Source organism: Lactuca virosa, chromosome 7 (genome assembly GCF_052849685.1).
Source record: "Lactuca virosa cultivar CGN04683 chromosome 7, Lactuca_virosa_CGN04683_v6, whole genome shotgun sequence".
Lineage (NCBI taxonomy): Eukaryota > Viridiplantae > Streptophyta > Magnoliopsida > Asterales > Asteraceae > Lactuca > Lactuca virosa.
This window is the reverse complement of record NC_136432.1, coordinates 159,213,442-159,229,573: the sequence shown is the minus strand read 5'-3', so window position 1 is coordinate 159,229,573 and position 16,132 is coordinate 159,213,442. Positions and strand designations below refer to the sequence as shown.

At 38.8% G+C, this 16,132-nt stretch overlaps 1 protein-coding gene across 1 annotated transcript; it reads right to left on the bottom strand.

Moving 5' to 3' along the window:
* Positions 1–3,241: 3,241 nt before the first annotated feature.
* On the bottom strand, positions 3,242–7,401 carry LOC145125209 (G-type lectin S-receptor-like serine/threonine-protein kinase At4g27290). Its single transcript, XM_079060704.1, has 7 exons — positions 6,013–7,401; positions 5,294–5,440; positions 5,040–5,179; positions 4,745–4,955; positions 4,428–4,665; positions 4,190–4,340; positions 3,242–3,656 (listed from the first exon to the last, which is right to left on the bottom strand). The coding sequence occupies exons 1-7, from the start codon at positions 7,295–7,297 to the stop codon at positions 3,351–3,353; spliced, it is 2,478 nt and encodes an 825-aa protein (XP_078916830.1). The 5' UTR covers positions 7,298–7,401; the 3' UTR covers positions 3,242–3,350.
* Between the last annotated feature and the right edge of the window lie 8,731 nt (positions 7,402–16,132).

Below are 16,132 nucleotides of genomic sequence, written 5' to 3'. Positions count from 1 at the left end.
GACCAGATAATTCAAATAATTTAGCATTTATCAAATAAGGTAACAATTATCTAATTAGATGACAAAAATCTTTTATTTTGACAAAGATAATCATAAGGAATCAATAAAATTCGTATTTTATTAATTTGAAACAATTATGACAATTATCCTAAGTCAAAATAGGCAAAAATCCCGAAAATTCGTCTGTCTGACAGCCAGACTCGCCGAGTCACCATATGGATTCGCCGAGTTCATCCTACTCGACGAGTCCACATTGGGACTCGACGAGTTGGTCAGGCAGATGGACAAAAACTCGACTTTACAATCAAGAATGAAACACTAAGCATCAATACAATAGAAACTAATTAAGGCTCTGATACCACTGATGGGTTTTATACAAAAGAACATCCTATGTGCTCATGCAAACCATAATGCTTGGATCTAGGTTTCTTTATTGTACATGCAATTCATCCAAGACTCAAGAACCCTAATCTAGCATATGCATTTCGAAATTATCACATAAGATCAGATCTAGATGATTACCTCTTCTTCAATGACTTGAATCTTCTTGTCTTTGGAGCTTAGAGTCACAAGTGTCACTCCTCTAATGGCTTACAAACACCACAAGCAATAAAATGATTTAGGAGAAGGAGGAGGAGCACCAAAAACGACCTAGGGTTCTTCCAAGGGAGTTCACCACGTTTTTGGGGCCATAGGGGTCTTTATATAGTGAGGCTATTAGGGTTATCAAACAAGGAAACCCTAATTTGACTGCTTAGGCTCCAAGCAGCCCATGGACTCCCTTTAGAACACCCCTTGGACGAATTCCTCATGGGCTTCCCATAGAATTCGTCCAACCTATGTTCCAAGGTGATCCATAGCCCAATTGCAATTATCTTATGATTACAATTCCAGTCCCCTAAGTTTAATTAATGTCTTTTAGTCACAAAACTAACTATCAATTAATTCTTGACTAATATTAATTAAACAATATGATTTCTCCTTTAATATATTAATCATATAATATATTAATAAATCATAACTAATCCTCTTTCTCCATAAATCATCCTGTCAAGTTTCTTTGGTGAAGGCAACCCAAAAGGACCATGCACAACTGGGTCAAGTACATACCAAATATAGTTACAGGCTTAGACACTAATCCAACAATATTATGTAGAGATTGATGTTGGATTTGAAGGTTATTGATGTTGGGTGATGGTGTTCCTGTTGAAGCAGTAAACACATGTGGCTGTGATGTAGGGACAATAGGAAGATTTTGATTGATCATGTAGTCGTGATCACTAAGCAAGGCATGCAACTCGATGAAGGTAATAGGTGGGTGATGGGCTAGAAGGGTGGACTTAAGTCTATTGTATTTTTCACGTAGCCTGAACATAACAAGAAGGACCAGATCCTTTTCTTTAACATGTTCACCAATGTTGGCAAGTGCAGCAGCATATTCTTGTGCACATGAAATGTAGGTAAGAGGAGTTTCATCGCCTTTCATGGCAAGTTTTGGCAACTGAGTTTTCAGTGTGTACTTTCTTGAAAAGTTGTTTGGAGCATAAAAACGTTCTAATTCTAACCAGAGATCTCGTGAGGTAGTACCTTGGACGTGTTGGAAGGAAGACTCTGAGATGGTGGAGATGATGACCATACGAACATGAGCATCGTTAGAGATCCAACGAGGGTAACTGGGGTTGTCTGTGGTTGCATCTCCTGTGCCAACTTTGGGCTCCGAGCAAGTTATTGTACCATCAACATAACTGAACAGATTGTTGGAGACAAGGAAAGGTTCGATCATAGCCTTCCAATACCCATAGTTTGTGGGTGAGAGGGTAAAAGCAAACTTGTGAGAGTTATGAGAGTTTTTCTCTTGTGTAGTGAAGGCAGTTATGGTCGCCATGAAGCTTCTTGATTGATCGTCGATTAGGGTTTAGGTCGTGTAAAAGGCTACAGACGTGAGGGATAACTTGGCTCTGATACCAAGTAAAATCGTGTATCGTTATTCATTAATCAAAGATTACACGATCCTAATATAATTACGTACCCTCTAATATAAACAATGTATTATGTTAAACTAAACTTAGTACCAGACATAGTGCTTAACTTGAGATGAATTGATAAAATTGTAATGCTTTTTAAATACTTTTTGCAACTTTTGATGATCGATTTTAAATTGAATAAATGAATTTTTGATACTCAGGTATATAATAAACCTAAAGAGGTGAGATCGGGATTGTAGTGTGACCGCGATCGTTTTTCACTTATATGATCTTAAAATCGTAAGATCGTAAAATCAAAATCAAGATTTTAACAACTTTTGGTAAAAACTATTGTTTAGGGATAAAAATTAAAAATTATAATAAAATGTTTCAAAAAAAAAAGAAAAAATAAAAAAGGTGCAATGTGGGTGAATAGTAACGGGACAAAAAGCAAAAAGTGAAAAGAGAGGCCGAAAAACAGTACATTTAGACCTCATGGTGTACTGCGAGGAAAATGATTGGTGGCCGAAATCGCACTCAAGAACAACAAATCCTGGGTGCGGTTTAGGATTCGGGGTAAGTTCGTTAGGGGAATGGTTTCCATGTTCTCCCTTCTCTTCTCATTGGGCAAGACAACTCTCCATAAAAAAAATATAAAATTGGTAAAAAAAAAAAGTATGAAGAAGCCGAAGATAACTATTTTCATGAAAATTGAAAAGAGAGAAAGGAGAGATGAAAAAATAAATCAAACCGGATTCAGTTAATTTTTGATCCGTCCATTAATTTCATTGCTCCGTCTCCCTTCTTGGAAGATTCTACTGGAACGCACAATATGGAGAATAATCATCTTTAATAAATGAATGTTTTTTTTGCCAAAAGTCAATCTCTAATGAGTTTTGACACTTGTTATTTTGTGATATTTTTTAAATAAATAATATCGACATCTCAATTTATGGTTTTTTTCAATTTTTAAAATTAAAAAGTCACATAATCTTATATTTATATAGGTAAAGTATCAAAAGTAATAAATATTATAATAAATCACAATTAATATGTTTCTTCATTTCTTATTTCAAAATTTTATTTTAAAAAATACTTATTATTTACATTTTAATATTTTATTTTTATTTAATCAACCCATACGATACACGGGTTTTACACATAGTTCATCAATATAGAGAGAGAAGCTATTCCTCAGGTTTATTTATCCTTTCGTTTATTTTTCCATAAAATTTGGGGTATGAATTTTGATGTGCGATCGGAAAACACGAAAACAATAAAAGAATTTAGGTTGTTACTCGACTGATCATTCTCTCTGTATCTGAAATTTTCATACGATTCATAAACCCTAATATATGATAGCCTAATTTGATCTACTGATTCTTTCTATCGAGCAACTACCTCTGTAACAGTTACATCATTAGTTGAACTTGTTGGGTAAGTACTTGAAGAAAAATCCGGCCCAAGAAAGTTCCTTTCCGTGAAAAATGCTGGTTGCTTAGGTTTCAGCATTGCTCCCTCATTGCCCAACATTAGAACAACAGACGACATTTCTGGCCTATCATCTGGACTTTGTTGCACACATAACAATCCCACTTCAACTGATCTTAAAACTTCACATGGATCGCTTGATTTGGAGAAAGTTGTATCAATGAGTTCCATTGTCCTTCCTTCATTATGCATTCTCCATGCCTAAATATGATATGTGAAAATAATTATTAGATACTAGAGTAGATGACTATAAGATATTCTGCAAAATGGTTAGATGCGTTTGGTTGTAACTTTTTTTTTCAGTTTTTTCAAAATAAAATTAAAATGAAAATGAAAATTTTGAAAATGCCTTTGGTTGATTTAGTTTTCATAAATTTTCCAAGAAAATGAAAATTTTCCGTTTTTCCAATTGTGTGTAAATTAGAAAAATGACTTTTACATTTTTCCAAAGTTTTCCAAATTTTTAAAACGGAAAATGAAACTCTATTGGTTTCAACCAAACGTGTTTTCTAAAGTTTTCATTAAAAACAAAAAATGAAAACTCAAACTCTATTTTTGGAAAATGTTTTCTAGAAAAATAAAAACAATTTTCCACAACCAAACACTCCCTTAAGGTTCCACCAACCAGTAAACATCATGTCAGATGTAAATCAGGTACACTATGGTCCACTGTGTGACTGACATAAAGATACAAAATCCAAATCAAATGAGTAATTTATGGCCGGTTAACGTACATGTCCGATGAGGTTATTGTCATGCTCAGGATGAACGAATCCCCTATTCCTCTTCCCGCTCACAATCTCAAGCACCAAAACACCGAAGCTAAATACATCCGATTTTATTGAGAAAATACCATCTAGTGCATACTCTGGGGACATGTAACCACTAAACGCAACAAAATGATTATAAAATTAAAAAACAAACTTATGAAAAATAAGTGGATGTAAATTTGGATTTATGTAGCTTGCTTACTATGTGCCCACGACTCTCTCGGTGTTTGCTTGAGTCTCATTTCCTCCGAAGCTTCTAGCAATGCCAAAATCTGATATCTTAGGGTTCATGTCCAAATCAAGTAAAATATTGCTAGCTTTAAGATCTCTATGGATGATTCTTAATCGCGAATCTTGATGGAGATAAAGAAGTCCTCGAGCAATTCCTTTGATGATGTTGAAACGTGTTGTCCAATCAAGTAATCCGCTTCGTGTTTTATCTGTGTCCAACATTTAGTTTCTATCAGATGGGGATTTTCGTAATTGTGAATTGATCAATGGCAGTTATGTAATTCTAACCAAATATAAACCAGTCTAAGCTTCTGTTTGGCATGTATTCATAAACCAACAACTTTTCATTTCCATCTATGCTGCATCCGAGTAGTCTAACAAGATTTCGATGCTGAAGTTTTGAAATGCAAATGACTTCATTTTTGAATTCATCAAGTCCTTGACTTGAAGTCTTGGAGAGACGCTTAACAGCAATTTCTTGTCCTTCTTCTAGTATACCCTGGAAATTACCATTTTGCCCTGTTAAAAACAATACAAACCCCCTAAGGCGACTTTCATTCATGTCTTTTTTATATACGATTACCTTATAAACCGGTCCAAATCCACCTTCTCCAAGTTTATTTTCAGGTGAAAAACTATCAGTAGCTTTAGCTATTATAGAAAAAGTAAACAATGGTAGCTCCATTCCTTCACTTTGGCTTTCTCCACCATGAGAATATTCCCCTGTTCATTACAATTACAAGAATCTACTTAAAGAATTCATATTACTCTACTTTTCTTATCTCTATTGAGTTCCCACCATTTTAATTTTCTCTATAAATTATGCAATATTCTTACCTTCCCTCTTTGGTTGTGGATGGTGCCTTTTTCTGCATATATACCAGAACCATGTAGCACTCAAGCCTATCACAACCCCCAAAAAAATTGCTGGTATGATTATTTTCATTTTTGATCTTCCCTTCTTTTCAAGAACATTTTGAGCAACTGTACATAATGACATTGAACGAAAGTAAGCAACAAGAAAAGTGTTTAGGGATACAAAAAACATAGACTATTAATTCCAAGATTCTTTTAAAGGATTACATTGAACCTTTTATATTAGGTGGATCTAAACATTGGCAGTTATATTCCCAAATTTTTTAAAATCAAAATCCGTGAAAATTTACTTACAAAAAAAGCTTGTCAATAACATGATCATTTGAAGAAAATCATGGGAATCATGTGATCTTACAACTAAAACATAATAATTTAACATGAGAAATAATCCAAAATTTTCGGGCAAATTCAAAATTTGAGCCACATCGGGCCCATTGAGAGGTTTAAGTCCATATAAAGTTACGCTCATAACTCCTATAGAATTAAAAGCTATGTCTGTTTGAAGTTGAGCCTTTTTTCACCCCTTCTGTAATACCTTTTATTCATTTAGGAATCTAATAAGTCTTCGATAACTTGCTCGACACATCATATATACTAACATGGCAACAAACTCATCTACTTGCATATATGTAGTAAACATAATAATAATAAAAAAGTTACATGGTGTGAAAAGTCATTACCTAATTCCGAGGAAGCCATTCTTATAAAGAGATCCTGACCTCCATTTCCCTCCGAGTATACTCTAATGTCCATAAGTTCATTGAAGAACATCAAACAACCACTTCCATCCCCTCTAATATCTGTATTTGCAAAAGCCATACAAGAACAATTCTTTAAGCATCTTGCTTCACATTCTTTCAAACTCATACTCATGTTAAACCATGAACTCTTTGTGTCAGGCAATTTCACACTAGAATACTTAACAAATCCATCAGATCCATTTTTACAATCCAATGGTGTTCGCCTCACACATCCACCCGACCAATCTGCTATCTGCCAACCCTTTTGGTTTTTGGGCATGAATCTTTTCTCATCGATACACCCACATGTCTGTGATGTCAAAATACTACAACTTCCATAAGCATTACAGATGTTATATGTATCACATATATCTTTAGGTAATGCCAAAATAAGCTGCCATTTTTTAGCTTCTTCTACCCACACATAACGTTCTAACTGCCCAGATGAATTCAACGCAAATCTTGATTCCACAGAACTGTTTTGAAGATAATAAGTATAAGCAACCTCTGTTTCGTTAATAATATATTCGGTTGTAAAGATCATACTCTTACTAAACCCAGAAGCACCACTGAACCTTACACCATTCCATGGTCCACCCCGGAACTTGATCGATCCATAATTTCTAAGTAGATTCTGAGGGTAGCCACGTGTGTCAACAGTCCACGTGTAATCACCGGGAGCTGGATCTTGATTACTCTTCCATGATGATAAACCCCATTCTTTTCCTGTCAAGAAGTTTCTCCCGAACTTCATTCCAGGAAGAAGGGTATCAGTTGGATAATCAAAACTCTGCCATAGAATCTTGTTCTTGATGATTCCATCTCTGACGACTAGATTTCCGAAGTCGTCAAGCTGTGCAATTGCGGTCGTGCCTGATGACGTCATGTTGGTTGACCATACGACATCGTTTGTGTCGTTGACGAGGACTAGATTTCCTGTTTCGATGATCTTTAGAGTGCCTGAAGAGTCACCGGGGATTGGGTTGTTTCTATTGGCGACCCAAACCACCGTTTGAACAGGGATCTTCTTATACCAAATACCGACGTATTTGTTATCGGAGTTTCCTGGCCGGAAAAACCCTAGTTCTAAAAGTCCGGCCGGTGAGACCAAGGTGTCTCCTTCTGTCAAGAATTTTGAATCTGAAATGGTGTGGAGTTCGACTGAAGAGATGCTTTGAATGTTGAGTGGAACAAGTAAAAGAAGAAATATAGTTGCTTTCTCCATTGAAATCGGGTCGCCCAAGCTTCTAATTCTCTACCTCATGTTTTGTTTCTATCTCTATAAGTCTAATGGTGGTCACCTACCATAATACGTACAGCGTACCGGTGCATTATGGAGTGAGCACTTAATGCCTTGGGTTGTATTTATTTTATTATTTAATTTAATTGTACCTATAACATTTCCAAGGTAAATAGAATCATGGATGAAAGATGTGATTGTGATCCTTTTCTAAGAAATATGAATGTGACAGAGAAAAAGAACGTAGTAATGAAATAGTTTGTTAAACTTTTTTTCATACTTTTTCTTTTTGTTTGTTTTGTAGTATATAGTTATATAAAAGTATATCTATCAAAAATTATTATATATAAAAAAATTAGTCTTGTGTTGATGTCCCCATATAACTTGTCTCTAATAAATGCACATCTACTTCATGGTTGATTGGCATGTGAGTCTCGGTGTCACCTTATCCTTGGCCATACGGCAGAGAACTGTTTGCTGACAGCATGCAAGCTGGCTTTTGAACACCTGTTTGTTCAGCTTCAAATGATATATAAATAAAATATTAAAGTTTGTTATTTGTATACTAATTTAATTAATTTAATTTTACGTTAATGTTGTCATAGTTCTAATATCCTTTTTATCTGTGTGTATCAAGAGGTGTTTCTGGACATCATCTGTCCAAAATACTTTACGCATCAATGTTAAAATCATGTGTTGATTGCGTGGACACAGTTATGCGAGGCAACTTGGCCCAGGTTTGCTGTCTGTATGCAATCAGCCAATCACCAAGAGATCAAAGGACCAGAAAAGTCACTGCTAGCCGCCAAACAATAACATGTCCCTTGACCAAGGGCATGTTATGGAGCGCAGACTGAATTGAGAATAGAAATTCTCAACTGAACAAATTAACAGCCAACTAACTTATACTAACACAATCACGCAAATGACACTACATAAGCAAATCTAACCATCCGTTTTAGTGTTTAAGCACTTCGACAAATGATTCAAAAGATTTCATACAGAGTAATAAATGCATAAAAAAGAGAACACAATTAATTTAGGTGGTTCACATGATTAGAGTGAGCTAAAAAAGTGCCAATAAAACCAAACCCAAAAACACACTGATGAATCTGACCCATGATGCATTTTAGTGTCGTAGTTGATATAGAAACTGACCCATGAAAAAATTTCTTCTAGGGGCTGCCACTGGCAAGGGCAGCTCCCATTTGACCCATGCTTGCTCCGCCTAGCGGCTATAAAGATGAATTAGTCTCCACAACTTAACAATCTCTCAGTTGGAGGCTAATTAACCAAATTGTTGCTCTCTCTCTCTCTCTCTCTCTCTCTCTCTCTCTCTCTCTCTCTCTCTCTCTCTCTCTCTCTCTCTCTCTCTCTCTCTCTCTCTCTCTCTCCAAGTACCTGGAAGGCTAGTTAAAGCCATGCACAACTTTAATTTTCTATAGTCACCACCTTGCACTACAAGAAATAATCCCTTTAGCGACACCTCTATAGCGACGACGTTAGCCTTTAGTGGTGACTTCAGATAATGTCGCCGCTAAAGGTTATTGTCATCACTATAGAGGTCGCCGCTGAAGGGATTCCACCGGTGATCCTCTTGTGCCATACGCCATTTGATCGTGACCGTACGCTGCTATACTGATCCATCGGTTAGAGTTTTATCTCATGGGAGGTAATAGAGGCGACACCAATTGCGATGACATGTCGCCGCTATTGATGGCGATCCGTATGAATGTCATCGTGACCGTTCGATTATTTTTGGATCGGACGGCTAATAATCACGACAGAAAGGCGCATGTTTTTCCGTCCAACTTGTCGCCGCTATTGCCTCGGTGTCGCCGCTAAAGGTAACGCCCTTTTGACCCCCTTCGTCCCAGACGACCCAGTTCCTGCGTTATCTCCTCCTTCTCACAAAACTCCGACGAACAACGTTCTATGGTGCGATTTTCCGGTGTAGACCACCAACACAAACCACCACTAACCATAGATTGCTTATAGGCCTTCATTTTCCGGTGACTTCCGGCGTTTTCCGGCGAATTCCGAGTTTTTCCAGCGACAATATTCCTTTGGTAACATGCGTTTTCTCTTCCCTTTTCTCTTTCTCTTGTTTTCTAACCAATATTTAACCCTAATTTCATTATTTTGGTGCTTTTAAGGTAATCTCCGGTGAATACCACCACCACATCACCACATTTGTTCCCACCAACTTCAATTTCCGGCGACTGGTCGTACTTTCTGGCGACACGTCTCATTTTCCGGCGATAGCAGGTTCTTCTTTCATTTTTCTGTTCTTAATATATATGAAATGTATATACTTTGGTATGTGAAATGTGTATATTTTGGTAAGTGAAATCTACATGAAATGTATGAATATGTATGAAAAAATGTATTTGTATGTGTATGTATGAAAAAGTGTATGTGAAAATGTGTGTATTAGTGTATTTATATGTAAAATGTATGTATATGTGTATATATATGAAAAAATATATCTAAAAATGTATGTATATGAAATATTGGCATTTTTATGTGAAAATGTAGGTGTTTGTATGTGAAATGTATATATGTATTTCTCAAGGTTGCAGAAATCGCTTGGCAGTAGCTCGGCAGTGGACTGGGATCAATGGATTAATCGGTTAGGCGGGGATTAATCGGGGGATTAATCGGGTACCATTAATTATTAAAAAATAGTATTAAAATTTAATAATTATAACATTTATCCTAAGAATATAAATAAATAAGTTAACAAATAATAAATATGTAATACATAATTTATTTTTCTTTTAAATTTGTAACTTTCTCCTCTTAAGCATTTACTCAAACACTTGGAATGCTAGTTAAGTTATTTCATAACAAACCCAAAACATATGAAAAAAATTGACCATTATTAAGATATCTCACTGACTAAACTAACAATATATAGGTCTTGTGAAAACAAAACTCAAAAGAGACTTCCAGCTCCCATGAAACACACCACACATCACAAAACCCATCACCCAGGTATGCCATTTGGAAACTCGATTTCCCCTATGATCATCAAGTAAATGAAACTCGATTAACAAGCTCCAACAATGGCGATTTTGCTTTACAAGATCCGAAGTCTGAACTCTAAATTCTTCTACTAAATCATGGAATGAATAGAAAAAAATACCTGTAAATTGAATATGGAATTTTTTAATAAAAGTTGTAATCGATGATTTTAATTCATACATACAGAAAAACAGAAGTAATAGTTACCCTGTAACCTTGATTGGCAGCTTCAGATGGATGAAAACTATCCTAGAACACATACTGAGACGCGTTGGAACATGTCCCAATCGATTTAGGTTTACATAAGAACACCGTCCTTTCCACCCTTCCTGTTCCACAACACCCTCTCGATGCATCCACAAAGCCTAAAATTTCAAGAAATATCACTTAATAATTGGTATATAACACAACAAAGATTAGAGTTGGAAACTTGAACTGGAAACAGATTAGGTTCAAAAAATGCTTAAAAAAATTCTAGAAATTGGTTAAACCCGTTTTCTTCCCCAAATAATTTCTATAAATTGCAATTCGAATAGCAAATAGAAGAATGAGAAGTGGAGACTGGAGACTAACTTGAAGGAGAAGTCGGAGGATGAACAGAAAACGACAGACGAGGAACAGAAGGCATCGGAGCCTCACACAGAAGCTTCAGCAGAAGACGACGAACTTCTAACGTTACCGATGTGCTTCAAACGAACTTCAGATGAGAAAGATGGCGGCGTGGTGGACGGAGAAGAAGATGATGACACCGTGAATGGAGAAGACCATGGCAACGTTCGTTCTTTCCTTCCTTGAGTCCGACAGAGAGAATTTCAAAACAAAAAAAAACGAATGCGATGCAATGGGGGTAATCGAAAGGAACCCTACCATCAATTTTTACATTTTGACAATTTAGCCCCTGAAATTTTTTAAGTTTCGTTGACCAAAGTTAACCGATTAGAGCGCCTAGACCCGCCTAGCTCCGATAATCTCCGGCTTTGACCGATTTTGACCACGTCCGATTAGAGAGGCCGATTAGCTATAATCGTCATCAGTCGAAGACCGCCAAGCGCCTAGGCGCCGATTATTGCAACACTGGTATTTCTATATGAAATGTATTTGTATGTATGAAAAAATATATGTGAAAAAAATATGTATAAGTGCATTTTGTAACACCCAGAATCAGAAAGACCAAGAAAGGAAAGGAAACCCTGAGTCAAAGGGGTCAACTCGTCGAGTCTAGGGAAGAACTCGACGAGTCGGAGCGGGTTCCGTGTCAAAGATTAAGTGACCGACTCGGTGAGTCGGCGAGTGGACTCGACGAGTCTGGTCTGGGTTTGGAAACCCGAATTCCAGGACTTGGTACCCTATTTAAGCATCTTATTCTCTTCCCTAGGGCTCATTTGTGGCCCCTATTGTCCAGAACTCGAAACCCTAGCCACCCAACTCCATTGTTGAGCTAGTTCTTGCCTTGAGAGTGAATTGAAGCTTGGAGAAGGAAGAAGGACCTTAGTGGTGCAAGAAGAAGCTATAGACCCAGAGTTGGGGTACCATTTCAGAGGTAAAAAGCTTATACCTTGACTGTTAATCATCGAGATCCCCTTTCTAGCATAGATTTTGTCACATTTGGACCATTTCCAAGGTTAATCCGAACATTGAGCCATTGAGGACGAAAAGGACTTAAGATCTAAGAATTTCTGAGCTTTAGAAGCTCTTAGGGGGCAGCTTTGCCTAGCCATGGCATCATTTCATGACCTAGTCCTTCTTTGTAGCTTGGATTAAGTGTTTTAGCCTCATAATACCTTGCATGCACGTAAAGTTAGCAACTTTACGTGCAATGTTAGCATTAGAAGTCCAGATATATGGGTTGAAGGTGTTGCAATGGACTGTAATCGACAGAATAGAGATATCACAAGGTGGACTTGGCGAGTCAGTTCATGGACTCGGCGAGTCGGTTCGCAAACCCAAACCCTTCTGTTTATGATTCGGATCAGTGAGTGGAGTTAGTAAAAGGATTCAACCAGACTGGGTCCATAATGGAAATGAAGATCATAGTACTCGACGAGTTCGAAGAGGAACTCGGCGAGTCCGAGACAATCTTCTTAGTTATGAAGATGAACTCGACGAGTTGTTCATACAACTCAGCGAGTCATGGCCTAGATATTCATACGATGATGATGAACTAGACGAGTTCAAGGATGAACTCGGCGAGTCGGTTGAAGATTGTCCCGAAGTGTTAGATGAAGAAGAACTCGTCGAGTGAAGTCGGGGTTGTTTTGGGATTTGAGGAGCATGGAATCGACGAGTTGGCAGAACAGCTCGACGAGTCGAGTCAACTGGAAGGTTGACTTTGACTAGGACTTTGACCTTGAGAAGGACTTTGACTAGAGTTGACTTAGTTGACTTCTTGAGGACAGTTAGGCTAAGTGTTACTATTATTTGGTATTGGTAGCTCGGGGAGCTAGAGGAGCAGCAGTTCATAGAGTTGTTGGATAGCGGCCAGAGGGTTATCAACAGTTTCAGCAGTATGAGGTGAGTTACCTTCCAGTAGCATTGGGTCTACGACCACAATGCCGACCCACCAGTAGGAGTTGAATTATAGATGATTGTCTTTCTGATATTCATCTAGGTCTGCTACTACCTGATATGTTATATGTTGGCATGATATGTTATATGTGATAGTGGTAGTAGGGGGAGAATAGTTCCCAAGTTCGGTTGTTAGGACCGAAGGGTAGGTCGGACACCCCATATATGTCTGACAGTATGTTATGATATGTTTATATGCTGGCATGATATGTTATGTGTGTTAGTGGTAGTAGGAGGGGAATAGTCCCCAAGTTCGGTTGTTAGGACCGAAGGGTAGTTCAGACACCCTAGATATGTCTGATAGTATGTTTATGTTATGATATATGCGATAGTAGCAGTAGGGGTGGAATAGTCCCCGAGGTTTGGTTGTTAGGACCGATGGGTAGGTCAGCACCCCAGAATGGCTTGACACGGGTAGCTCAGCACCCCATAATGGCTTGACACGGGTAGGTTGGCACCCCAGAATGGCCGTACCGGGTAGGTCGGCACCCCAGAATGGTCGTACTGGGTAGGTCGGGCACCCCAGAATTGCCCGACAGTATGTAGGCTATTTGATTTTATGGTATGTGGTACGATGGGGGAACTCACTAAGCTTCGTGCTTACAGTTTTTCAGTTTTGTTCAGGTACCTCTTCAGCGAAGGGGAAGAAGCCGGCGCGGTAGCTGCACATCATACACACACATTGGATTTCTGCACTATGAGATTTCTTGGGATTGTACTCTGACATTGTTACTAATTTCATGATACGATTTTAGACATGAGATTATGGTTTTACGAAATGATATGACTTGATGATGTTTTCTTATAAATGTTTTCTAAATTTTTATATCAAAATTGAAATTTTTGGACTCGAAATTTGGGATGTTACAAGTTTGTATCAGAGCCCTGGTTTGAGGGATTCAGACACACCCTCGGGAGTGTCTGAGCTCAAACCGAGGGATTAAAAGATTTTTACAAAGAAAATAGTTTTCTAAAATCTAAGTTAAAGAGTTTTGAGAAAGAACAAGGTGTGTGACGTGCGCGACTGACCGAGCTTAAGTAAGTACCCCAAAATACCGATACAAGTTATGTTGTGCTATGTTTATTAGAACTGCATGCTAGATTAGGACTAAGGTTCTAGGAAGATGCCTTATGTGCCTGCTTTATGTGTATGAGCTTTATGAATTGCATGCTAGTACAGATTCCCGATTAGAGGATAGAACAACTTGATTGGATTATGTGGTTAGTTTATTTCCCATTGTCTGAATGCTGCTTGCTTTGTGCTTGTGGGACTCTTAGTAATGTGAGTTAGCTATTAAGTGAATATGCTAAGTCACATGGGGCACAGGATGGATAATCTCAGAGTGATGGAGTTGACCCTATTATGTAGCTCTCGTTTGAGTCTAACCGTTCTAGGGATGAGTCGATTACTCGAAAGATTATCTGATATCTGTTGCATGTGGCTATATTCATGAGGTAGCTAGTTAGAATTAATGGGAAGTCCTTCAGCAGCTGAGGACGGAATGAGTTAGATGATACCCTAGGGCAAGCCTGGGATGAGAGTAGTGCTAGGAGCAGTGTTAGTAGCAGTGAAAGGGACTTGGCGTATTCGAGGCAATTCTTGAGGAAAGTACAGCTAGATGTGGAAGGTAGTAGGGGCCCATACTACTGAAAGCAGAGGATCTGTACTCGATTCAAGATGGGCTGAGATAAAACCAGGAAACTTGCAGTGTGCGTATGAGTGATCCCTCAGCAGTGATGAGTATTTTGATAGTTATTGTGATGTGTTTTCAGCATGGTGACATTGCACGAGAGACCAGTGGGTGGATCAGGCGCCGGAGAGGGATCAGGCTCGGGTTTAGGGACCGAGCAGCTTGAGGAGCGGATGAGAGAGTTTGTATCAGCTAAGATCATGCGCAGTATCTTGGACCAGACTTCGTGATCTTTGGCACAGTCAAGGAGGGTATACTAGAGATTTTGGACGAGAGGCTAGGAGCCTTTCGCGTAAAGATGATGGCTTTGATGCGAGCGCGTACCTTGACATTCCGGGAGTTCAGAGCCTGTGGAGCTCCAGATTATCATGGGGCTAGGGATCCCATTGCTAGCAGCAGATGGTTGGCCGATGTTGCCAACGCTTTCCGTACGAGACGGTGTCCCGAGGGGGACAAGGTCCGACTAGCCTCCTGTCTTCTGAAGGACAGAGCACAAGATTGGTGGGAGGAGGTTGGACATGCCATTGGTGATGATGCCGTGTTGGACGCGATGACATGGAGTGATTTCTCGGCCAGGTTCAGGGCTGAGTTTGCACCAATTATTGAGGTGCAGCTGTTGGCACGGGAGTTCCAGGACCTTCAGCAGACGACAGAGTCAGTGGTGGAGATCACCGCCAAGTTCAGAGAGAGGGCTCTTCTTGTTCCGCAGTATGTCTCGGATGAGGAGATGAAGAAGGCCCGATATCACGAGATGATGAGGAGTGACATTAGGGAGTTTGTGAGCAGGTCCAACTGCAAGGCACTGGAGGATATGATTGCTCGAGCCAGGGAATGGGAGATCAATTTGGAGCAGATCCGGAAGAGGAAGCCGGATGAGATTCAGGTAGCCACGGGTTCGGGAAAAAGGCCCAAGGGGTCAGATTCGAGATCGAGGGACTATCAGAGCTACAGTCGATGCGGGAAGTGTGGCAGGACGCACGAGGGTGTATGTAGGAGTGGTAGTGGTGGTGATTCTGGCTGATTCAAATGCGGCCAAAATGGTCATTATAGTAGAGATTGTACTGCTACCATCGCTCAAGGATCAGACCTGATATGTTTCCATGGCAATCAGCGGGGCCACAAGAAGGCCCAGTGCCCGAGCTTGCTTTCAGTAGGACAGGTGATAGCACCTGCCCCTGCGACATTGAGGATCACTGATGGCCGTCAGGGCCGAGCAGAGGCGCCTGCGGTGAGGAGCAGCGCATTTTAGTGGTCTACAGTGGAGCCGCGAGCAGCACCGGATGTTGGAGGTGCGTATCTTCTATTTTCTTGTCAACTTTTATTTTATGGTTATTGTACTGCATCGACGTTAGTAAGTATATATATATATATATATATATATATATATATATATATATATATATATATATATATATATATATATATATATATATATATATATATATATATATATATATATATATATATATTGGAGTATTATATTACCTGCTTGTAATTGATTTATATGCCATCTGCATACCATGGACGATAGGGTAGT

Bases quoted from the DNA above. Each gene is read 5' to 3' on its own strand.
- LOC145125209 (XM_079060704.1), bottom strand. From the start codon at position 7,297: ATGGAGAAAGCAACTATATTTCTTCTTTTACTTGTTCCACTCAACATT. The intron at 5,180-5,293 runs GTAAGAATATTG...TGTAATGAACAG, and splicing joins TCCACAACCAAAGAGGGAAG to GGGAATATTCTCATGGTGGA. The intron at 4,956-5,039 runs GTAATCGTATAT...GGTAATTTCCAG, and splicing joins GATTTGGACCGGTTTATAAG to GGTATACTAGAAGAAGGACA.